At 47.6% G+C, this 25,397-nt stretch overlaps 1 protein-coding gene across 5 annotated transcripts in view; it reads left to right on the forward strand.

The window, feature by feature from the left end:
- CASS4 (Cas scaffold protein family member 4) overlaps positions 1-25,397 on the forward strand; it is a 42,184-nt gene that overhangs the window by 10,363 nt on the left and 6,424 nt on the right. For 3 of the 5 annotated variants that reach the window (XM_077335668.1, XM_077335670.1, XM_077335669.1), the window contains exons 2-3: positions 18,837-19,250; positions 23,739-23,843. In XM_077335668.1, coding sequence (XP_077191783.1) covers positions 18,837-19,250; positions 23,739-23,843 — 519 coding nt within the window. Of the gene's footprint in view, positions 1-14,206; positions 14,643-18,836; positions 19,251-23,738; positions 23,844-25,397 lie in introns of those variants that run through there. The other 2 variants (XM_077335671.1, XM_077335672.1) reach the window with 2 other exon arrangements.

The raw sequence follows: 25,397 nt of genomic DNA on the forward strand, positions 1-25,397 counted from the left end.
CACAGTATAACAGTAAACAATATAGTTTGTCTACATCCTTCTTCAATTGTGGTGTCCGAAACTGAACACAGTTCTCCAAGTGAGTCCAGTGATTTGAGCAGACCTTGGACTGGAGTAATTCTCCTTAGGATAACAAAGGTACTCTGAGGAAGGGTGCCTGCACACAAAAGCTTATACCTTGAATACAATTTTGTTGATCTTAAAAGGTGCCACCAAACTCGAGCTTTGTTCTGCTTCTTCAAACCAACTCTTGAATTCACCATAGGATAGTTCCCTATTAAATGTAAACTTACGTATTGGCTTAATAATGCAAAGGCATCCTTTAAAACTTAAAAAACTTCGAATATAAAATGAGAGGCAGCTGCCAATGGTGATTCCCTGTATTAGTTTAGCACCTGACTCTTGATTTATGCTGTCTGAGAGAAGGGGGAAGAAAAACAAAAATTCAGCGTAGAAAAATAAGTTCAGTAGTAAAATAAAGGAAGTGCATTTTGGTCGTAAACATTTTCATATAGTCATAACAAGTGGTGCTACCAGAATCTTTCAACATCCTGTTAAAGTCAATAATACTGAAGATGCTAAATTTTATTTTAATGAAAGTACATTAATTGTGATAATTAATCAATTGTAATAATTAATAATTGCCAAATTATTCGTATTTAACAACAAATAGATCCTGGAACCTATGACAGACTAGCAATAAAGCCCATTGCGGCAAAAATACAACAGGCTCTAGAAAGCTTTGGTTGGTAAGAGCTGCCCAGCGGCCATTGCCCAGGTGGGACTCCTCTACGCCACTCTGTGCCCGCCTCAGCCCACAGGCTGCCCTTCGCCTCTGCCATCTCTGCTTAGCTCTGGACTAGGAAGGTCAGGTCCCCAGGCTGCTTTGGCTGCTTTGGAAGGTGGACTCTGAAGCAAGGTACCTTCTTGAGGCCCTACCTCCAAACCTCAATGAATATTTCCAACCTGGGGGTAGCCAACTTCCAGGTGGGGCCTGGGGATCTCCTGGAATTACAGCTCACCTGCAGACTACAAAGATCAGCGGTAGACTGCCTCTGCCCAGGGGGTGGTTGTGTGGAAAGGGAGCACCTTTTTTTCTACCCGGGTTCTTCCTGTCTTGCATTGCTTCAGGCGTTTCCAGAGCACATCCCTCTTTGCTGGGTGGCCAAGGGGCCCAGCTGTTCCCACCCACCTAACTGCCCAGCCGGCCTCTCCTGGACGTGCAGCCAACTCAGAAATTTGCCCGCAGGACACAGGAATGTGGCTGAGGTTGACGAGCCTTCACCCCGAGGCTGACAGTGGCTCTAGGGCAGTGGTCCCCAACCTTTTTATCACCGGGGACCAGTCAACGCTTGACAATTTTACTGAGGCCCGGGGGGGGGGGTAGTCTTTTGCCAAGGGACGTCACCACTGCCGCCTGAGCCCTGCTCCACTTGCTTTCCTGCCAGCATCCCTGACTTCCCGACGCCCGCTGGGGGGCGCTGCCACACCGAGGGGGAGCCCCAGCCACGGGGGCCACTGGAGAGCACCAAAGGTGAGCCAGCGGCAGAGTGGCAGGGCAGCCCCCGAGGCAGCAGCCGGGGAGGAGGACGAGGAGCAACCGCGACCTGGTACCGACTGATCCACGAACCGGTACTGGTCCCCAGCCCGGGGGTTGGGGACCACTGCTCTAGGGGACAGGGGAGGCCTGGCTTGCTCTGTCTGGGGCTGTACCCAGGACATTCTTGGGCAGGCCCTGCCCAGCTGCAGCACATAGAAGCACTGGGGCTGGAGGTGAGCAGGCAGCCCGTGCATTTAACGGTGAGTGGCGTGGGCAGCGGTCTTCTCTGCTGTGGCACCGTCTTCATTCTGCTCTGCAGGAGGAGGCCAGGTCTTCTCTGCGGCAGCTGCCATTGGACATGCAACGCAGAAACTGCTGGAGGCTCTGAATTCAAAACCAAAAGAGGAAACCAAGCTGCTGTGCGGTGTGTGTGTGTGTGTGTATGTGTGTGCTTGTTGGTGTCAACTGTACAGGAAAGTGGGTTAATGAGTGGTTTTTGGTGCTTCCTCTGCAGCAGCTGACTTGTGGGTGCTGCTCATTTGCCCCTTGGTTCCCCCCCCCCCCGGCTGCCCCACATTTGTTACATTGGTTCCCTCACCCCGCACCCTGCAACTTTGTTCTACCAATAAGAAAAAGGCAGTCTAGTTCTGTCAGCAGTTGCTGGGCAGTTCCCTCAAATTGCCTTTTTCCTATTGGTCGAATATCCCTCCATCAGGGACAATCACTTCCTGTTTCAAAAAGTGAGTCGTCCGTCCCCACAGTACACGGCTTATTGTACAGAAAGATGAGTATGTCTTCACATCTCCAGTTATTGTTCCTGCAAGACTTAATCCCAAACTCTTCACAGTTTTCCCTATGCTTTATTAATGCCAGGAAGTGACATCACACAGTTCCTAAGAACTATCACTACTTCCTCAGCCTACCTGGTCTCCCACTGGCTGCCAGTTCTTGGCCACCCTAAGCTTGCTGGGTAACCTTGGGCCCATCATTCTCACCTCCAAGCCTCAATTAATATTTCCAACCCTGGGGTCCAAGCCCTATGAAGATAGGTTGAGGGACTTGGGAATGTTCAGCCTGGAGAAAAGGAGGTTGAGAGGGGACATGATAGCCCTCTTTAAGTATTTGAAAGGTTGTCACTTGGAGGAGGGCAGGATGCTGTTTCTGTTGGCTGCAGAGGAGAGGACACGCAGTAATGGGTTTAAACTTCAAGTACAACGATATAGGCTAGATATCAGGAAAACATTTTTCACAGTCAGAGTAGTTCAGCAGTGGAATAGGCTGCCTAAGGAGGTGGTGAGCGCCCCCTCACTGGAAGTCTTCAAGCAAAGGTTGGATACACACTTTTCTTGGATGCTTTAGGATGCTTTGGGCTGATCCTGCATTGAGCAGGGGGTTGGACTAGATGGCCTGCATGGCCCCTTCCAACTCTATGATTCTGTGATTCTGGGTAGCCAACTTCCAGGTGGGGCCTGGAGATCTCCTGGAATTGCAGCTCACCTGCAGACTACAAAGATCAGCAGTAGACTGCCTCTGCCTAGGGGGGTGGCCAGGTGGAAAGGGAGCACCTTTCTTTCTGCCTGAGCCCAACGCAGCATATAAGCTCCCGTGAGCTGGCTGCTGTAGGACGTAGTGATGGCCACCAACTTGGAAGGCTTCAAAAGGGGAGTGGACGAATTCATAGAAGATGGGGCTATCAGTGGTTACTTATGACATATATCTGCTCCCTCCAGTCCCAGAGACAATATGCTTCTTCATATCAGTTGCTGGGCAGCATGAGTGGGAGGCAGCGGCTGTAGTCATCCTGTTCATGGACTTCCTGGTTGATCCCTGGGTGAGCACAGGGCTGGACTTGATGGACCTTTGGTCTGATCCAACATGCCTCTGATGTTGTTCTTGCAGAAAGGGTGGGGTGGGAACTAGATTACAAAGCAATGAACAAAAAGGCTGCTAGAGGTGTGCATCTTTTGGCCAAGAGGAAAGGGAAAGAACTCTGCCTCCCCCTTTACACCATTCGCCCCTTCATTATAGACCTCCTAGTGCAGGGGTAGTCAACCTGTGGTCCTCCAGATGTCCGTGGACTACAATTCCCATGAGCCCCTGCCAGCAAATGGGAATTGTAGTCCACGGACATCTGGAGGACCACAGGTTGACTACCCCTGTCCTAGTGAACACACATGAAGTCGCCTTATACTGAATCAGGCCTTTGGTATATCAAGGTCAGTATTGCCTGCTCAGACTGGCAGCTGCTCTCCAGGGTCTCAGGCTGAGGTCTTGCCCATTACCTGCTGCTGTAATTGGAGATACCCAGGATTGAACTTGGAACCTTCTGCAGGTGAAGCAGGGGCTCTACCCCTGAGTTGCAGCCTCTCCTCTGAGTGGTTCTTTGAGATTTGGAGGGGTAAACAGAGAGGCTTGCAAACAATTTTGAGGTGATAACAAGATGGCAGCCTAGATTCAGGCTTCTTGACCAAGGGATCTCTGCTGCAAAAGCACCCATTTCAGTTTTTCTTCTATGAGTCATGTTGAGGCTAACCTCAAAAAGGAAACCAGAGAAGAGGAAGCGGCTCTGAAGGTGTTTACCATCCTTTATTAATAGAAGAAGATGAGGCAAAAAGCTGCTACCAAATTGAGGTGGTAGAGTGGTTGGACATTTCCCAGGGGACCAAAGAAGTTTATTTGGTTCCCGTAGAAATCTTGAAGAAAGGTGACCTTAAAGAACGCATCTGACATGGCTCGAACTGGATTGTGCTCTGTCTTGTTTAACTTCAGCCTTAGTAGCTCTAGCCTTGTGGAGACGATTCTGTGTCTCAGTGGTAGAACTTTGTGCGCAGAAGTTCAGGCTCTGGCATCTCCTGGGTCATCTAGTCCAACCCCCTGCACTATGCAGGACCCTCACATCCCTATCACTCATCCACTGTAACCGGCCGCCCCCTTGAACCTTCACAGAATCAGCCTCTCTGTCAGATGGCTATCCAGCCTCTGGTTAAAAATCTCCAAAGATGGGGAACCCACCACCTCCCAAGGAAGCCTGTTCCACTGAGAGACCGCTCTGACTGTCAGGAACTTCTTCCGGATGTTTAGACAGAATTTCTTTTGAATTAATTTCATCCCATTGGTTTTGGTCCGTCCCTCTGGGGCAAGAGAGAACAACTCTGCTCCATCCTCTATATCTCCCTTTTAAATACTTGAAGATGGATTTAAACAACTCAGGTGGGCAGTGAGGTGAAAGACCCTGGAGAGCCTCTGCCAGTTTGAGTAGGCAGTCTTGATCTTGATGGACCAAGGGTCTCATTCAGTACAACGTTCAACATTGGAAGGGGGCAATAGGGTCACACCTATTGGTCCCAGTTATTCAAGCATCAACCAGCTGTTCTGCACAGACCCTACGTACCTTGTAAGAACAGATTCTGTGTGCAATCTGTACCCATGCCTACAGCAGTAGAGCCCTGCAATGCATGGTGGTGAGGTCGGTAATGGGGAAGGGGTGTGTGTCCTCTGGCTGCCTTCCACACACACTGACTCTAAAGGTAAAGGTATCACCTGTGCAAGCACCGAGTCATGTCTGACCCTTGGCAGACTCAGTAAGGGGTGGTTTGCCAATGCCTTCCCCAGTCATTACCATTTTACCCCCCAGCAAGCTGGGTACTCATTTTACTGACCTCGGAAGGATGGAAGGCTGAGTCAACCTTGAGCCAGCTGCTGGGATCGAACTCCCAGCCTCATGGGCAAAGCTTTCAGACTGCATGTCTGCTGCCTTACCACTCTGCGCCACAAGAGGCTCTGCACTGACTCTAGCCAGCGTAATAATCTTCAAAAGGCTTCTGCTACTTGGCTTTGTTTGCCACAAGGGCGGTTTTGTCAAAAGTGGTTAAGGTTTCCCTTTGGCCCGCCTCACGGTGGATGCTAAAAACGGCCCGTGTGTTCAAGTGACAAGGACAACGTTGTGTTTCCACGAGATAACACCTCACCACTGGAGAGATGGGAGGAGAAATGTGGATGGGAGGAGAAAGTTTGCTGTGATAAAAGAAAAGCTTGGAAATCCATAATAAAAGGAGGATATTTAATTAATTTATTTATTTTTATTTTATTATATTTATTGTAGGGGCCAAGCCCGTTGCATTCCGGAATAAAACAGGTGCTAGACTGGGGAGAGGGGAGCATGGAAGGATTCTACAGATGGCCTCTCCCTCCCCCCAGGACCTGGAAAGGCTGCAGGCAGCTGTTATGGAACTCACCAGCAGGGGCAGCTCTCACCCAGTGGGGATCTGCAGCCTCCAAGCCTCAGAGGGAAGTGGAAGGAGGAGGGGGTGGTCAGGGGTGGGGGATGGAAGGCGATTGGCTAGCTGCTGGACAGACAGGTAAACTGGGTGGAGGAGGCAGGACCTGAGTGGGTGTAAAGTACTGAGTGTCACTGAAGCCATGAGTCACACTCCTCCTCTAAGCTCTTACCAGGAGTATATTATGTGGAACAGATACTGCTTTCCCTTGCATCTCAGGGAGATTTACACTGAAAACTTTCATAGAAACAGTACAATGAAATCGGCATCTTGGATTCATTCATTCATTCATTCATTCATTCATTCAATTTATATATTGCCCTCTCCCGTGGGTCAGGGCGGTTTATATAGAATGTAAGAGAACATGAAGTAGGTACAGCATAACTTAGTAACAACATCTGATGAAGCAACAGTAATTACAGAGTAACAGTGGTTCAGTGCTTGGTTGAACAACATTAACCTAACTATCCCATGTTGGTCAGTTCAGAGTTTGTGGGAAGGGATTCTGGGTGGCCCTGTAGTGGTCGCTTCAGTTGATCTCAACCAAATGCCTGATGGAAGAGCTCCATTTTGCAGGCCCGTGGAATTGTTTTAGCTCTGGCAGGACACTGATGTCACCTGGGAGCTCATTCCACCAGGTGGAGGCCAGGACTGAGAAAACCCTGGCTTTCCTCAAGGATAGACGAGCCTCCCTGGGGCCAGGGATCACCAATGTGTTGATGTTCACAAAGCATAGTGCTTTCTGGGGAGTGTAGGTAGAGAAGCGGTTTCTGAGGTATTCAACACCCAGACCATGTATGGCCTTGAAAGATTATTTTGTTCAGACTTCATGTATGCAATTATTCATTGCCAATATATTGCCAGGGCTTTTAACTCCTCATGAAGAAGGATATATATGAATTTTAGGTCTCCTTTCCTACTTATATCATTGTGTTAATGTGAAGTACATCCAGGTCCTCCTTCCAGCTTCTCGCTGGCCTTCTGGACCTTGTTTCTCCCCGGTGCTTTCTAGTTTCTCAGCTTCTCGAATTCTGACTCACAGAAATGAATGCAAGAGTTCAAACTAAGTTTACTGAGTAATAAGTAGAATTTGTACTGTCACTTCCTGATGCAAGACTGGCAAGTTTGGTTTGATACTGAGTTGGAGCAGCTCTTTGGCTGCTAAAAACAATTTGGCCTTCATTGACCGTGCAAAAAAGGCTAGGCTGAGGATCACAGAACGTGCATGAAACAAAATTCAGGTGTGAAGATGGCTGTCGTAAGGAAGGGGGCTGGGTGAGTTTGGGAGCAAAAGATGGCTGAATCCAACCCATTAGATGTGTAGTTTTTAAGATGATGAGTGTCTGGTTGTCTCAATGGACAACTGAGATGTTAGATTTGGATCTCCAGAACAGAGTCCATTCATGGTACAGGCTTGTTTCGTCTCTGAAAATAATCCTCACTCATTGGACCATTGTGGCATTTTTAAATGCCCTGAATGCTTCTGTAAAATGGCTTCATTGTCCAAGAGTCAGACCTACAGACATCGTAACACAGCCTTTCTCAACCAGAGTCTTGTGAAACCCTTGGCTTACCTGACCATCCTGGAATGATTTCCTGAATGGGTGGGAGTTAATTTTTTATATATTTTTGTTAAATTTGTTAAACATTATTGGGTGATGTAACCATATATGGTCGTGTTGACCCACTCACCCCTGCCAAAATGGCCAGTGATGGGCAGGAAGGGGAGGGGCCCCAGGTGAGTATGTACACAGCTATGCTTCCCAACCATATTCTGCATGGTTATGCCACTTCTAGGCTTACTTTCAGTTGCACGGTGAAGATCCTTATGCAACATTTCAAAAACTCTTCATGTGCAACCAGAAGCACAGTCAGAAGCCCTACCTGGCCCTGCCTGCTTTCTAAAAACACTTGGTGGCCACCAGGAAACGTGTCAGTGGATGCCATGGCACCCACAGACACCATGTTGGTTACCCCTGAGATGGAGTGATTAGATACAACTGAAGACAGGACTCCTGTCATTGTTCAGTAGAAGGAGTATTCAGGCAGGGGGAGAACCTTCTGCATTCACTGCTTTCTTAGGATTATAAGAGCAGCTGATTTAGGATCAGCAAATCTGTCCTGGATCTGCAAATGCCATCAATCCCAATTTGGAAGTGCGATGAATGAAATGATATCTTCTGCACCAAGGGCAGGCTTGGCACAGAAACTATACACATCAATGAGTGCTCCTTGGCTGGGTGGCCATGCCCTTGTATGATTACTCAGTTGTACCGTGTCACTTAAGCTTCTATTTAAAAAATTGCAAGATGGGAGCGGATTGTCGCAAACCTTAAAGGTGGCTGTTAAAGAAAAATGAAGGCTTATTCTGTAATTAATGAAGGCAGGAAGAAGAGTTGGTTCTTATATGCCACTTTTCTCTACCAGAAGGAGTCTCAAAACAACTTACAATCGCTTTCCCTTCCTCTCCCCACAACAGACACCCTGTGAGGTGGGTGAGGCTGAGAGAGGCCTGAGATTACTGCTCAGTCAGAACAGAACTGTCAGGGCTGTGATGAGCCCAGGATCACCCATCTGGCTGCATGTGGGGGAGTGGGGAATCAAACCTAGATTGCCAGATTAGAAACCGCTGCTTTTAACCACTACACCAAGCTGGCACAAAGGAAAACTTTCTACTCAAATGGCAACCAGAAGTGGAAGCTTTTAAGAATTTCCCCTTTTAATTGACCACACCAGCCTGAGATGGAGAAGTGACAGTGACAATTTCAGTGGCAGAGGCATGGCAGCTGGGGGCGGGGTGTCCCAATAGGGACACTGTGAGATGGCCGCACATTTTCTCAGAATAAGAGAGAATCCACTTTCAGATATGCTAGGGGATAAGTGGAGTGACTCCGAAGTAGATCCTGAACACCAAGCTGACGAAGAGTGCTTGCACTCAAAAGCTTCCACCTTGAATAAATCTTTGTTGGTCTTAAAAGTGCCCCTGGACTCTGACATCAGAGTTGAAAGTGGAATCAGATGCAGATTGCTATTTTAAAGCTGAGCCGAATGAGCTTCGAAAGCCCAGTGCATGATCGACCCTGCTGAAATCCCCTCTTTTATGTGACTGTAAGGAGGCAGGAGTCCTAATCTCCTGTGCCTCTGGTCACATTAGAAGCAAAGGGGCTAAGAAAAGGGTGCCTGGAAGAGGGAAGAAGACAGGGAAGGGAGGACAGAAGAAGGAGTTTGAAATAGAAGAAAACTGGGGGAGGGGGAAATGGGGGGTCCCTTGGAATTACAGCTCCTCTCCAGACAACAGATGTCAGTTCCCCCAAATAGAATAGCTGCTTCAGAGGGGGGATCTGCAGCATCATTCTCCACTGAGCTTCCTGTATTCTCCAGGCTCCATTTCCAAATCTGTAGAAGTTTCCTATCCTGAAATTCACCAGTCAAAGTGAAACTTGGAACGCACCGTGTTGGAAACCCTATATTCGGACTCTGCTGATCTGGGGCGATTTATTTTTTAATTTCCTCATGTGCTTCCTCTTCAGGCAGTGACTCACCGATATGCCTCCGTAGCAGAGGCACCAGTGGAAGCAAAACTGCTTCCCTGGCCTTATTCGTACATGAATGGAGGGTGATGCTTCCCGTGAGGATGAATCATGATTTAATGAAACACTTGCACTATTTTTGCACACGTGTGCCTCCAAGCAGGGGGGGGGGGAAGCATAACAAGAAGCTGGCACACAAATAGTTTTCCTAGCAGGATACGATCTGGGCAAGAAAGGACTGGACCTGGTAGATTCATGCCGAGGGTCCTTGGCACTAAAATCTGCATGGTTTGCGACAGTATGGCCCTCAGCAGAATTGCACTCTAATTTGGAGGCCCCCAGCCTTTCGGATCTTGTCAGCCACTTTTGAATTCTGACCCAGCATGATGGGTGCAACCATGAAATAGCACCTGGAAAGCCCAAGTGCAGAGAATAAGTGCTGGGTATTACCCATGGCATGGGTCTGCAATATCCAGAACAGTTAGCAGTGTTCAGAGCATGGTATTGTTGGCTGCTGAGTACATGTAGGCTGGAAACAACAAAGGGAGAAAGCTCAGACTCTGGTTGTGCTGCTAAACTAACATAACCGATTAGATTCAAATGAGTAGCTGTGTTGGTCTGAAGTAGCACAATAAAATCAGAGTCCAGTAGCACCTTTAAGACCAACAGAGATTTATTCAAGGCGTGAGCTTTCGAGTGCAGGATCAAAGCATCCTAAAGCATCCAAGAAAAGTGTGTATCCAGCCTTTGCTTGAAGACTGCCAGTGAGGGGGAGCTCACCACCTCCTTAGGCAGCCTATTCCACTGCTGAACTACTCTGACTGTGAAAATTTTCCCCCTGATATCTAGTCTATATCGTTGTACTTGTAGTTTAAACTGGGAAAGAAGAGTCAGAGAGAGAGAGTGAACCAGTATGGTAGTAGTAGCAGCTGTTACTGACATGTTATTTTGATCTTCACAGCCAATCAGATCTCAAATGGGCAATCAGCAGTCCCCCTACCTTCTAAAAACAATTGGCAGACCCCTGTTATCAGGTGCATTGTGTCATTGCCCAAGCACTGAGCCTGTTTTTTTCCCCATAGCTCTTAACATGAGAGGCAATTTAGTTTTGAACCCAACAATGCGCTGACTGCTTAGCAGATTGTCCATTTAGAACAGGGGTGGGCAAACTGTGGCCCTCCAGATGTCCATGGACTACAATTCCCATGAGCCCCAGCAAATGCTGGCAGGGGCTCCTGGGAATTGTAGTCCGTGGACATCTGGAGGGCCGCAGTTTGACTACTCCTGGTTTAGAATGTGGTTGCTCTAGGAAGGGAATGTATGTGACAGGTTATGAGGATAAAACAGAAGGGGAGCATTCCCTTCCTGACTTCTAGTGTTATGGGGAAGAGGGGGGGGGGAAACATATATCACTCTACTTTCTTCATCCCACGCATAATTTTATAAATTTCGATCATGTCTTCTACACCCACTGTTGGAGCTGTGGGTTCGAAGGAGGCCAGGACACCGGGAGTTCTTTATTGTGACCCCAGCATGATGGTGCGAGAGTCAAAACTGAACCAAAGAAACCCACAACCGACCCCAATTTATTTACACAAGCCACATAATGCATCTTCTTGCCAGTGTGCACGATTGGTCAGTTTCATAGAATCATAGAATCATAGAGTTGGAAGGGGCCATATGGCCATCTAGTCCAACCCCCTGCTCAACGCAGGATCCGCCCTAAGCATCCTAAAGCATCCAAGAAAAGTGTGTATCCAACCTTTGCTTGAAGACTGCCAGTGAGGGGGAGCTCACCACCTCCTTAGGCAGCCTATTCCACTGCTGAACTACTCTGACTGTGAAAAACTTTTTCCCTGATATCTAGCCTATATCGTTGTACTTGAAGTTTAAACCCATTACTGCATGTCCTCTCCTCTGCAGCCAACAGAACCAGTTTCGATCCAGGGGAAGGGATCCCACTGTGCATTGGTCAATTACATTGCAGACTTAGGATCCTGCACCAGACCTCATGTTCTGCCCACAGCAGGACTACAAACACCACATCCATCATCTCCCACCCTCACCCCCGGCCTTATTTCATTCTGCCTCTGATGCAACACAGCTCTCTGCTCCCCAATGGTCAGTACTATCTGGTGAACTTTCTTTATAACATCTAATTGCGAAACAAGACCTTTCATGCAATCCCAAATCTAGGGAATTGGGAGTTCTAGAGCCCTTCTTTCTTGCTTTGGTCTGTGGATCCAGTCGTTTTTAAAAAGTCTTTTTTTGCCATTTCAGCAAGACTACTTCCTCATGTTCCCTGAATATACAAGGGATAAGGACATAAGGAGGACCCTGCTGAATCAGAATCATAACCCACATCCTTTTCCCCACGGTGGCCGAGGCTAGCGCCCCAGCTGGCCCAAACCTCTTCCTGCTGGTATTCAGACTAACACTGCCTCTATTCCATTTTGCCATCATAGCTCATGGACTTACCTTGAGCTGAACACTCTCAGCATAACCTACCTCATAGGATTGTTGTAGGGATAACATGAGAGAGGGCAGAATGATGTTATATAAACCTCCTTATGGTCACCCTTGAGAAGGAAAACTGGTGTAAACCAAGAAATCAGTATGGGGTATTACAGTCCACTCTGTGGACTGGAGCATGTAGGAATGCAGGAGCATGAGTTGTTTAAGGATTTGTGATGCTCGTAGCACCAGACTCGGGTTAAGAATTTGTGGGGCCCTGACAGAATACTATTGTGGCTGGAGCAGCCAAACTGGGGACAGAGAGATTATATTTTGCAATATAATCTGTGGGTTTTTAATACCTGGGATCCCGTTCAGACAGCCTAAACAAAACAAATGAACGCAAGTTGCTGGAACTGATTTAATAACAGCTTTGGGATTTCATGCTTCATTTCTTGTGAAGAATCGGGGGCTCGCTGTTTCAAGCCCTCTAATGGAGCTGCCACTGCTACACTTCACACACAGCCATTCTTGTGGAACCCAAGTTACAGCCCCCATAAGACAAGATCTGTGGCCTGTGTGTTTGCTGCCTGGTTGTGCAGAAAGCCTCTAAATGCAGTCATTAGTCCAAAGTCCACTCTGGATCATCAAAACCGACTATTGATGCTGGCTCAATCAGGAGTGACAGGTTGGCTGGTTGTTGAGCACCGGAGGAGGTGAGCAGGACTGTTGCTGTCCGTCTCTTGTCAGCTGTGGGATGGTCATGAGCGGAGGGTGTTGCAGATCCCGGCATCATAAGAGTGCCCCTGTTCTGAGGCCATCCTTGCAAAAGACACCGATGCTGTCAACAATGGGCTCTTTCATCCTCTGAGCTGGGCAACATACTACTTCTGCTTTTAGTCCGAGGACAGCTGTTGCTTCTTAGCAAATGTTTGAGGTTAAAAATACAGGCCTCCTGTTCCGGGTGGCCATTGCATCTTGGGGAGAGTGCAGTCTCTAGGGGAAGGGACTCTCAGTTTGCAGTTCAGATGCTGCAGTGTAGTGGACCAGGCTGACTGTTTGCATTCTTTTTAGTTTGAGAAGTTCTGAGATTCAGTACACACACCCCAGCCCCGTCCCGTCCCGGCTCTGTGAGCAATGTTGGCACAGCAATATTTTTTATGTGCAGGGCAGACTGCCGATGCATTCCCTATCTTCCCTGGAGGCTGCATTGGGCTGAGATAAGAATTCGCTATGGACCATGAGCTTTGCACGTTTGTACTGATCACATGGATTGTTCCCTTTTTGGCCCCGAGTACATTCTAAACCTACTCATATCTGCTGCCCCCTGTTTCTGATTTGCTTCTTTCCCACCAACAGTATTCAATAGTGGAATATGCTCTCCTGTGAGGGCAAGGGGCCAGTGATAAGCTACAGAGGAGCTATTCCGCCTGGCCTGCTGCCCTCGCTAAGCCTCTGAGCAAGCGGCACCTGGTTTTTCGCAGAGCATCTTGTAAACATGCTTAATTGTCACCCGCTGAGAAGGTATAATTGAGGATCACTGTAACAATGGTACAAATATTACAGGATGCCCATTTTTGTACCCCTGCCCAAGTGGCACCCAGGGCAGGTGGCACTATTACCCTTCTGGGGAAGAAGGGCAACCCTAGTGAGAGGTTGCATGGAATCCAGATCTCCAGTAGAAATTTAGTCTGTGTAGGATGTGTGTCTAGTGTCTAAATATGATGAACCTCAAGAACGGCAGGACCTTAAAGGTTATCAATGTTAGACTAGGATCCGGGAGACCCAGGTTCAAATCCTCACTTGGCCATGGAAGTTTGCTGGATGCTTTTGTGCTAGCCACTTACTCTTAGCTTAACTTGCCTCCGAGACTTGATGTGCGGATAAAAAAAAGCTTGCTGGGGGGACCCTGATGGTCAGCCTGAACAACCTTGCAGGGTTGTTTTGAGGAGAAAATGGAGGAGAGGGGGACAATGTAAGCTGCTTTGAATTCCCAGTGGGGGGGGGGAGGAGGAGGAGGAAGAGAAGTTCTTATATGCCGCTTTTCTCTCCCTGAAGGAGTCTCAAAGAGGCTTCCAATCACCTCTTTCCTCCCCCCACAAAAGCCACCCTGGGAGGGAGATGAGGCTGAGAGAGCCCTGATATTACTGAAGAAGAAGAGTTGGTTCTTATATGCCACTTTTCCCTACCAGAAGGAGTCTAAAAGCGGCTTCCATTCGCCTTCCCTTTCCTCTCCCGACAACAGACACCCTGTGAGGGAGGTGAGGCTGAGAGAGCCCTGATATTACTGAAGAAGATGTGTTGGTCCTTATATGCCACTTTTCTCTACCAGAAGGAGTCTCAAAGCGGCTTCCAATCGCCTTCCCTTTCCTCTCCCCACAACAGACACCCTGTGAGGGAGATGGGGCTGAGAGAGCCCTGATATTACTGAAGAAGAGTTGGTTCTTATATGCCGCTTTTCTCTACTCAAAGAAGTCTCAAAGCATCTTACATTTGCCTTCCCTTTCCTCTCCCCACCAGATTAGAAGTCTTCCCTCCTAACCAGTATGCCAAACTGGCTCTCCCAGTGTTGAGAAAAGCAGGGGACAGATGAAGCAAAATGAATAAAATCAAAAGAAAGAGATTGAGCGTCATCAATCTGGGAAGGTCATCTGCAAAAAGGATTGGAGCAGATTATATTGCTGCACATAAAGGGTGATGAGCAGGGGCCAGAGTTCTCCGCCTCCCCCTCACGAGCTGAAGATAAATGTGTAATGAGGGGGGACAAATTGCAGCTAATCAAGGAAGAGCCTGTCTGGAGCAAGAGAAAATTAACTAGAACCACTCAAGGGTTGTGACACGGTAGGTGTCGAGCACAGCCCATTAAAGTTTCCGAAATTTGGGCTCTGTGGGAAATTATAGTAAGGGAATTGACACTTTTGTTGAGCAGAGATGAAGGGCCTTCAAATCCCTCGCGGAGGACTTTCAGAAGGCTTCTTCGATGCTGTTCCCAGTTTGATACCAGCGGTCAGAGAAAATGCACTTGTGGAGTTCTATTCTGGAATAATACTCAGCCTTACAGAATAAAAAATCCCTTTTTTTTTGAGAGATGGAGAAACGTCAACAGGGTTTGTGAAACAGTCGCCCACAAGGGGCTGGGAGTGAGTTTCACTTTGTGAAGAAGAGTCTGTTTTTACACCCTGGTTTTCACTACCCAAAGGAGTCTCACAGCAGCTTATAATCGCCCTCCCTCCTTCCCACTCCCTCCGTGTGTCAAAAAGTTTTGGATTTGTGTTGTAGTGTGCTGCTCAATCTTTCAGGATCCTAGTTTGTGTATACAGGTTGGGTTACTTTGTTCCCTCTTTTGTTGTTTCAATACACAATAGCATCGACATATCAAATCCAAATTTAAAAAAATCTCATCCTTTCTGTATGTATGTGTGTGTGTGCGTAGGGATTGTCACTGTGGGACTTTGGCAGGGAAATTATGCCAGCATGAGCAGGAGTGGAAAAATGCAGATTTCCCCCCCTGCATGATGACATCCGTTCTGGCTGCGTTAAGATTCCCCCCCCCCAAAAAAAAAACTCATTTCATTCATTTAGAGAAGAAGAGTTGGTTTTTATACCCCATTTTTCGCTGCCCAAAGGAGTCTCAAAGCGGCTTACAATCCTCTTCCCTTTCCTCTCCTCACAACAGACACCCTGTGAGAGAGGAGAGGCTGAGAGAGCCCTGAGATTACTGAAGAAGAAGAATTGGTTCTTATATGCCAGTTTTCTCTCCCTGAAGGAGTCTCAAAGTGGCTTACAGTCACCTTCCCATTCCTCTCCCCAGAACAGACACCCTGTGAGGTGGGTGAGGCTGAGAGAGCCCTGATATCACTGCTTGGTCAGAGCAGTTTTATCAGTGCTGTGGCCAGCCCAAGGTCACCAACTAGCTGCAGGTGTGGGAGGAGTAGGGAATCAAACCCGGCTTATCAGATTAGATGTCACTGCTCCTAACCACGACACCAAACTGGCTCTCTTTCTCCTCCGTTGGGACCCAAAATGGCTTACATCATTCTTCACTCCTCCATTTTATCCTCACAACAACCCTGTGGGGTAGGTTTGGCTGAGAATATGTGACTGGCCCAACTCACATGACTGGGGAGCTGAAACTTGCCTTTCCAGGGACTAAACTGGCCCTTTTAATCCCTGTACCACATTGTATCTCAATGAATCAGGTGTGGGGTAGATCACAGGAAGGGCAGAGAAAACCCACCAGGTACATAAAAACAGTGCTGTGTGGAAGGAGGAAAAAAAGCCACCCAAATGACTTGTTTGCAGTGACCGACATCACTTGACAAGCTGCTGAGGACTCAGGGAAAGGGTTTGTTTTTTTTTGGGGGGGGTGGAGGGGGCCAGGCATGTTTATTTGGGCTACAAGCAGGAGAAAATGTGTATGAATTATTTCTGGACTTCTCCCCCCCCCCACACACACATACTTCTTGCATTTGAGAAAGAACCTGCATGGAATTGGGTGAATGTCTGTTTTGAAAGGGGAAAATATTTGGTGGAGAGACAAGACCAGAACAAAGGCTTGAATGAAACATTCTGCAAACCACCCACCTGTCGCAGGCTTGTAGGGTGTTAAGAGTTCCCCTAAAGGTCAGAGGGAGCCAAAAACCGCGAAACCACAGCGACTGGTAAAAGCAGCAGGCTCTGGAGACTTGTAAGACCAACTTTGCCCCGAGTTCAAGGCCTTCTCGTAACCTCTGTGGGTAGAGGCCAAACAGTCCTGTTTGATGCACCGTAGAGAGAATAAAGGGGCCAAGCTGTTGGACGTGTCTCAGGCCTTTCTGCGTCGAGCATAAGGCTAAATACATGAAGCTGCCTTATACTGAATCAGACAAACCAAATCTGAAGCACACCGCAAATGGTATTTTACTGAATCAGATCACTGGTCATGGCTGTCTACTGCAGGAGCCTTCGGATTTATGCCACTGGCAGTCTTCAAGCAGTGGTTGGACCCTTACCTGGGGTTTCTTGATGGCCATGGAAGGATTTCCCGAATGCTTGGGTGTCAATGTTTTATATATAGTTTAGAATTTGTTAAACATTTATTGGGTGATATTACGATATATGGTCATGTCAACCCACCCACCCGTCCTCCCCAAATGGCCAATGATGGGCCTGGTGGGAAGGGGAGGGGCCCCAAGTGGGCGTGTCCACAGCTATGCTTCCCAACCATATTCTGTACGATTGCGCCATTTCTGGGGTTTCTTAAAGCCTGAGGAATGTTTTAGGGGTTTTCTCAATGGTAAAAAAGTTGAGAAAGGCTGCTCTAGGCTGATCCTGTATTGAGCAGGGTGTTGGACTAGAGCAGGGGTAGTCAACCTGTGGTCCTCCAGATGTTCATGGACTACAATTCCCATGAGCCCCTGCCAGCAGGGGCTCATGGGAATTGTAGTCCATGAACATCTGGAGGACCACAGGTTGACTACCCCTAGACTAGAGGACCTGTATGGCCCCTTCCAACTGTATCATTCTATGTTTCTGTAAACCAGAAAATTCGTCTATCAAAGCCCCTATTGTCTGCTGTGACTGGTAACAGCTCTCCAGGGACTCTGGCAGAAGACTTCCATAGAATCAACCATCTGACCTTTTTAACTGGAGATGCTTGGGATTGAACATGGGACCTTCTGTGTGCCAAGCAGATGCTCTGCCCCTAAGCCACAGCTCCTTCCTTGAAGACTTCTGCTCTCTGATGATGGCCATTTCCCAGCAAAGCATATTTCTTTTCTGTTGCATCTTGCGTAGGGTGTAGTGTCATTATCTGGTTTCCTACAGCTTATTTCCCTTCCCACTTTTACCAGTAGCCTTTTGGACATAATTTTAGTGCTAGACGCTCTATTGTTAGCATTGACGGTTTCAGGGACGTTGTGTGATGGTTTTGGAAAAAACTGTACTAATCCCTGGTGCTTAATCTGCCATCTCTTGGTGGTTCGTGGTTGACTCAGCTATGTAGCAGATCTCAAGAGGTGAGAAACTGATGAGGTAGTGGAGGAAGCAGTAAGAGAGAAGTAACAACAATGGTTTCTGTCTCGTATAAGCAGCCTGAGGGGGTCTGTGGAAAAGAGAGTTGTCACTATTGCCATAGGGCAAAGTTTGACAAACGCCAGACCTGCTCTTGGAGGTGTTTTTGTGGGGCTACACTTTTCTTTCTTCAGTATTTCTTCATTGTATTGTCATGGCCCTAGATTTCCTGGGAGGTCTCCTGTCCAAATAACTAGCTGGGACTGACCCTGCTTAACTTCTAAAATCTGATGGGCTCAGACTTGCCTGATGGCAAGTATCTTTGATGGCAGAACTCAAGGGGACAGAAACGGGGTTCAATCCAGGCAGGGAATAGACCCAGTGCTGCTTACCTGCGCCGATGTTGTTCTCTCACCCATTTTGTAGCTCTTTGTTATGAAAGTAAATGGATTCTCCAAGGTGGGCTGGTGCAGATTGTATACCACATTGCCTGAATGCGGAAATGGGGTTAAACTAAGTAATTGTGGGGGGGATTCATAGTCAGCAGTGGAATTGGCTGCCTAAGGAGGTGATGAGCTCCCCCTCAATGGTGGTCTCAGTGGCTGGTTTCCAAAAGAAGCAGATGCTGTGGCTGAAACAAGAAGAAGAAGAAGAGCTGGTTCTTATATGTCGCTTTTCTCTATCCGAAGGAGTCTCAAAGTGGCTTACAGTCGCCTTCCCTTTCCTCTCCCCACAACAGACACCCTGTGAGGTGAGTGAGGCTGAGAGAGCCCTGATATTCCTGCTCAGTCAGAACAGCTTTATCAGTGCTGTGGGGAGCCCAAGATCACCCACCTGGCTGCATGTGGGGGAGTGCAGAATTGAACCCGGCATGCCAGATTAGAAGTCTGCACTCCTAACCACTACACCGAACAGGTTCTGGGATTCACCTCAGAGGTAGTCAAGTTGAACTGCAGCTCAAATTTTGTCCTGGCTGAGTTTAAACATGAGTACCTTGGTAGCGACAAGTGATCTATCACCTTGCCTGTTCCCTCTTCTCCCCAGAACGCCTTGGCAAAAGCTTTATACGACAACAAGGCGGAGTGTCCGGATGAGCTGGCCTTCCGCAGAGGAGACATCCTGACGGTCCTGGAGCAGGATCCTCTTGGGAGCGAAGGATGGTGGAAATGCTCCCTCCATGGGAAGCAAGGCCTGGCTCCTGCAAATCGCCTCCAGCTTCTGACTCCTTCACCAGTCTCCTCTAACCTCCATAACTCTCAAGGCCTACAAACCAGCCCAGGAGCCATTTATCAGGTTCCTTCAGCCCAGAAATCCGCAGGCCCATCAGTTCCGGTCTATGAGAGAATGGACAGTTGGATTAAGCCTCGCTCTTCGTCCCTGCCGAACCAAGACATGTACCAGGTGCCGGCTTTGGCTGCAAAACTGCTCAGTGAAAAGACTCAGAGCTCCTCAAACCAGGTAAAGTTGGAGACAACGCCTCAAAAGGGAGAGTAGCCATGAGCCGCAAACAGCGGTCACGGAGAGCCACGAAGAAGGGTGGATGATTGTTTTGCTTTTCCCCCACTGCTCTTTCTCTCACTTGGTTTTTCACAAGGTGGAACACTGAGATACTCAATAAATAATGGGAGGAAAATTCTACACCTTCATGCCGGGCTCCATAACAGTAGGTGACCTCACTGTGTCATAGAACTCTCTAGGATTCCTCTCACACTCTATGGTTTTAATGTTCTGGGGCTGTCTCTATATAAAGTAGGTACTCTGTCACTTAGTGGCTGCTCCTGCCCATGGCTTGGATCTAGATGAGATGTTTCCACAGGCTGAAAGATTTCTTCCCATTAACGCAATGTCCCCACCTCTTTCCTCTTGTGGCAAGGTGAAATGTCTCCTTGAAATTCTGTTCATGAGGCGTCCCCCCCATCCCTCCAGATGGGGTAGATTTCAGATTGCCACAGGGAGCGGGAATATCACAATCTAAGGATGGAAATTGTTGTCCTTGCTGAAACTTTAGTCTCAGTCCAACCATATGGCTTTTTAAAGCCAAATTCCACAACAACTCCAGATGGGGTAGATTTCAGATTGCCAAAGGGAGCAGGAAAATCACATTCTAAGGATGGACATTGTTGTCCTTGCTGAAACTTTAGTCTCAATCCAACCATATGGCTTTTTAAAGCCAAATTCCACAACAGGAGTTGCAGTCTTGGAACTACAACATCACAAGAATAATTTGTTTCCTGCTAAGCAGCCTTAAATTCCCAAACTGCAGATGGGGACTCAGAAGTGGGTTGCAGCTTTCTTGCTGATGACTCATGAGGCTAGAAGTCAGTTTACCCCCAGTCTGGTTCTAAGCAGGCCTTGATGAAAAGCCTCCCTGGAAACCACTCACCCTGTAGCTAATCCAGAGGCTAAGGAGTGACTCTACCACATTAATCTACAGCCAGGGGTAGTCAAACTGCGACCCTCCAGGTGTCCATGGACTACAATTCCCATGAGCCCCTGCCAGCAAACGCTGGCAGGGGCTCATGGGAATTGTAGTCCATGGACACCTGGAGGGCTGCGGTTTGACTACCCCGATCTACACTGAGAACCTTAATGGAAGAGCAGGCTATATCGTTCAGGGGCTGTTCCGTTGCCCCTAACAGTCACTTTTTAGAATCCAAGAAGGGCAGTGTAAATTCAGTATACCTCAGCATGGAAATAGTTCTTTCTCTCCTAAGTGTTTAGAAGAAAAAGACTTTCTTTCCTCACATACTAGAATGATAAAAGGACATATTCTGATAGGAAAAGTCGAAAGAACCTGGAGCTTCTTCACTGTGGGGGAAAAATGGACGAGGAGAAGGAGGCTGAGAGAGTCCTATAAGTTTTCTTTCCCCTCTTTTAATGCTAGAATTTGGTATGAACAAACAAAATCCCCCTCAAAGTACTATATTTTGGCTGTTGCCCAGTGAAAACTATTGACATTATGTTCAGGGGAGACAAAAAGAAGTCGCAAAACATCAATATAGTGATTGGTGTGCAAAGACCAGGTGAAGTCATAAAAAATAAGGCTGAGGAATTGGTCCATCCTGAGTAGCAGCTTTGCTGCTTATTAATTTACTTATTTATGCCATGATTTTCTTTCGAACGGATATCCCAAGTAGTTTACCATAACTTTCTGTCCTCCTCTTGAGACCTAACATTTACGTTTTCCCAGAATCCTTTTGTCGGCCGCTGAACACTGACCTGGGTGTAAACTGCATGGAGATTTTATTCCAACCCCAGATCGATTCAGTCCCTGCCCTCTACACAGAATGCGATTTCCGTTTGGATTTTGGGCGATTTTAATTTTCCTTCTGCAGCAAGAAGGATTGATCCGGAGTGACCCTACCTTTATTGTGCAATATCTTAGAGTGCTTTTAACCCTCAATATTTAAAGGCTGCTTTGAATCTGGGCTCTCCTCCGTGGTAGAGGACCCATGATTGGCCACAGGCGGTCATGTGACAAACTTGCCTTAAAGGAGAAGCCCCTAATTTCTCTTAACTTCTGTCGGTCCTGGATTTTTCCTCCCTCCTCTGCCTTTTTCGATCCCCCCCTCCAAGAAAAGAAAGAGCCCCCCCCCCACCTTCTGAGCCTCCCTAACCACGTGCAGAAGACTTTCCTGTTTCAATGGGGAGGGGGGGAGAGGAAGACCCGAGCTCAAAGCGATCTGAATTCAACAGGATTGACAATGGAATAAACAAAGTAAGTGCAGACTCTGCCATAGAGGAATGTTAGTCTGAGGCATCACGGAAGCCCATTTGTTCTTAAGTGACTGAGAAGTCTAGTGATGTAGAGCCATCCCAGCCATCTTCCTTCCAAGCTTGTGAGTTCTTTGAGGCAGTCAGACCTTTCAGATATTAATCCTGTGAGTCTCCCGTGGTTTGCATCTTCCGCCAGGCCACAGTTGCTGTCTTGCAAAGAACAACTGTGCCCTCGTGATCTATCACAACACACACCGAAAGAACCTGGGAGGCCAAGAGACCAGCTGAGGGCAGGAATAGAAACAGGGTGGACTGGTTGCTCAGAAACAGCTGGTGGACATTCAGCTGTTCTCTGAGCAGCTGGGTACAGGCGGTCTGGTTGAGTTGCTAAGGTCTGATATGAACGTGACTCTGGTGGGCAAGAATATCTTACTGCACAACATTGCTGGCCCCCTGCATTCACTCAGCATGTGCAAAACGTAACCCATTTGAGCAAAATGTGGTTCAGTTTATTTGTGATTATGTTATGCAGCAATAGACCACCACATCCTAAGCTAGTTCTACGAGGGTGTTTTCACAAATCGGTAGATCCGGAGACATTTATTTATTTACCTTGTTCATACTTTGCCTTTCTCCCCAGTGGGGGACCCAAAGCCACTTATATCAATCTCCATTTTGCCCTCACATCTATCCCGTGGGTGTATGACAGTGATCCGCAGTGTTCCAGTGAGCTTCTACATTTGGGTGGAGATTTGCACCAGGGTTCCCAAAACCTAGTGTGGTACTCTAACCATTGCACTTAGTCAGTTTGATACACAGATTACTCTGTTTATAGCTGCTAAAATTGTTGTTGTGACAAATTGGGAGGAGAAAAAATAACTACATGTACTATAAAAGGTTGGGTTAATTGGAATGTAGTCTTAACCAGTATGCTGTAATGCAGTGGTCCCCAACCTTTTTGAGGCTGGGGACTGGCAGGGCAACTGCCCGCCCGCGCACGCCGTGAAACATGCGCCATGCACGGCCGAAATCGCGCATGCGCGGCTCTATTATTATTCATTATTATTATCATTATTTTAGTACAACAGTCAATAATTCAGCACAACAGTCAAACAGAAGTACCAGGTGAGAGTTATTGTTTGAAGATCAAACTTAGCTCCACATGGCAGACTTGGAGCTTACTTTTGGTTGGAAGCCATCTGGCAGGGTCAGTGAGAGGCTTTCCGCACCCCTTCAAAATCGCACAATGGTTGCCAATTGAAAACGCTACTGATTTGCCATTATGCACAACGTCGTTGACAATCTGCCACACACCTGAAACCGATCCGCAAAAAGCGCTTCGTTGTAGCGCTTTCAGGGAAATCCCCAAAAGCGGATTCACCCTCCGGAAAGCGCTACACTCCTGCAACCAATCTGCAACACTAGCGGGAAAGTTCTGTGCGTTACCATTGTTGTGTTTTCTACAAAGTCCCTCCCCCTGGCTCTCTCCTCTGATCTTCCGGCGAAGCGATCGCCATTTTTTTTTCTCCGAGCGAGCGGGGATCAACGCACCGGTGAGCCTCCGTTTAGAGGCTTCCCCGGCTTCAGTCCCTCCCCAGAGCTCCTTACAGTCACTAAGCACAAACAACAGAGAAGCCCATTTGCTGATGTATTTTCCCTTTATTTTTCACACTGTTTTCGGCCGAAAATCGCGCCCGTGAGGGGGGGGGGGGGATTTTTTTTTTCACTCGGGAGGAGCGTGGCAATGATGAAACGGCAGCTCAAACACACCTGCAAGTTGGATGGGTCTCTCCGTTGCAACGAATCAACACAGATTCGTTGCAATGGGTGTGTCGGGTTTTTTTTAACTTTCTTAAAGGGAAAGGAGCTGTTTGGGAGCATGCTAACGGCTGCCCGTTGGCTGCTTGACGGCCAGGGGCGGGACGAGCTCGGCAATAGTGCTTCCTTTCTAGCGATTTTTGCCGAGACCGGAAGCCTGTGGGAAACGATACAAAACGCAACTGGATTCCACTACAAAGGCAGCTATGCATAATGACGAATTCCACTATTTTAAATGGCGATTTTTCGTTCAGCAAACCATTTGCTACAAGGATCCCGGTGCGGAAAGCCCCTGACTATTGCTGGAAGGTTAACAAAAGCCCACCAGAGGTTTCTTTCGATAGTACTGACAGAACCTGTTCACAGAACCTATAAGTCCTCTTTCTTATTCTTCTTTCTTTTTCTCCCCAGCACCTCTTTACGCTTCCCAGAGCAAGCTGGGCATCGACACTGGGTAAAAAAAGTGATATATATGATGTCCCATCACCACAGCGCCATGGAGCCTTATTCGCACAGGTGAGTCTCCGTACCTGGGTAGGTGATAACCAGATAGACAGATTCCAAAATAATTAGGGAGAGCTCCACCAGATCACATCAGTGAGCCTTCTAGTCCAGCATCTGTCTTACACAGTGGCCAACCAGTTCCTCTGGAAGACCAACAAGAAAATAGAAGATATTGATATTTCTTCTTGACACTGATGTGAAGGTCTGCTTTGGTCTCCATGTCTAGTAGCCTCTGATTCCCTGATGCTTTTAACAAACCTGGCCTAATCACATATTACAAAGTTTTCATGACTGATGAATACATGGTTTAGGACAGATCCCTGGTGTGGTGCCCATAAAGTGTTTATAGAAAGTGGGTGGGGCCAGGTAAAGGTCTTGACCATGTGGCCAAAGATCTGGTCACCAAAGATCTGATCAGCTATACCCGGGGTGGCCAAACTGTGGCTCTCCAGAAGTCCATGGACTACATTTCCTATGAGCCCCTGAGCTATACAGATTAAATATTGTTCCCATGGCACCTGCCACCATAGTGTTTGTTTTATTCCCTCTCATCTCACTTATCTGGTATATTTTAAAAATTATCCTCCTCTCCTCTGCACTTGGGTTTCCTTTGTGTGTGTATGTAGCTCCTGTGGCCACCATTTTGTGTTTGGTTCCACCTCCTGCAGCAACCATTTGGTGATTGTGCCCACAACCCTCTATCAGACTTCCAAAGAATCCCCCAGACTCAAAAAGACCCCTGCTTCAGGACATCCCCGTTGGGATTAATAATAACAATAGTTGTTCCAATTGCACTTGAGTTCTAGCAGGACACCCTCCTCACACACAGCCACAACATGCAGCAGCCAACCCCACCCTGCCAGAGGATTGCTGGGTTCCCTTTAGTTCTTGCCAGGGGATGGGGTTGGTAGGGTTGCCAGATCCAGGTTGGGAAATCTGGAGTTGTAATTTTGAGGTCCCGCCTGGAGACTTGACTGCCTTCTCCTTCTCCTTTATTCCCTCTAAACCCCTCCCCCCAAATCAAAGAAACTCATCCGAGTACATTCCACTTGACCATGTGTGAAATGGATGATAGTTTCCAGGATCAGAATTTGGTTTCCAAAATACAACAGAGAGAAATAGAAAGGGCAGAGGCAGCAGTTAGGGAGAGCTGGCCCAAGCCCCACTTTCAGAGGCTTCATGATCACTTTTGGGTCGCAACCCACAGGGTGAGTGTAGAATGCTTTTGGTAGGGTGGGGAGGTGGGGTTCAGTTGAGGTTTCTTCCAGAGTTCTGTTTGTTAGGCCACTTTGCCATCTAGAGGCCATCTTCACCCACTGCAACTCCCTGGGCTTGCAAAATGGAGCCACATTTCCCACGAAGAACTCCAAAGCCCTTCCCATTTCTTGGGGAAGGCCTGAGCTCTGCTCTGGTTTGTCAGATTTTGCAGGTTTGCTTAGATTTCATGGAATTAAATTATTTATTTATTTATTTATTTATTTATTTATTAGATTTATAGACCACCACTCCAGCAAGCTGGCTCGTGGCGGTTCACAGAATTAATACAAAAACATAAAACAAATCTCC

This window comes from Paroedura picta, chromosome 4 (genome assembly GCF_049243985.1).
Source record: "Paroedura picta isolate Pp20150507F chromosome 4, Ppicta_v3.0, whole genome shotgun sequence".
NCBI classification, from domain to species: Eukaryota; Metazoa; Chordata; class Lepidosauria; order Squamata; family Gekkonidae; genus Paroedura; species Paroedura picta.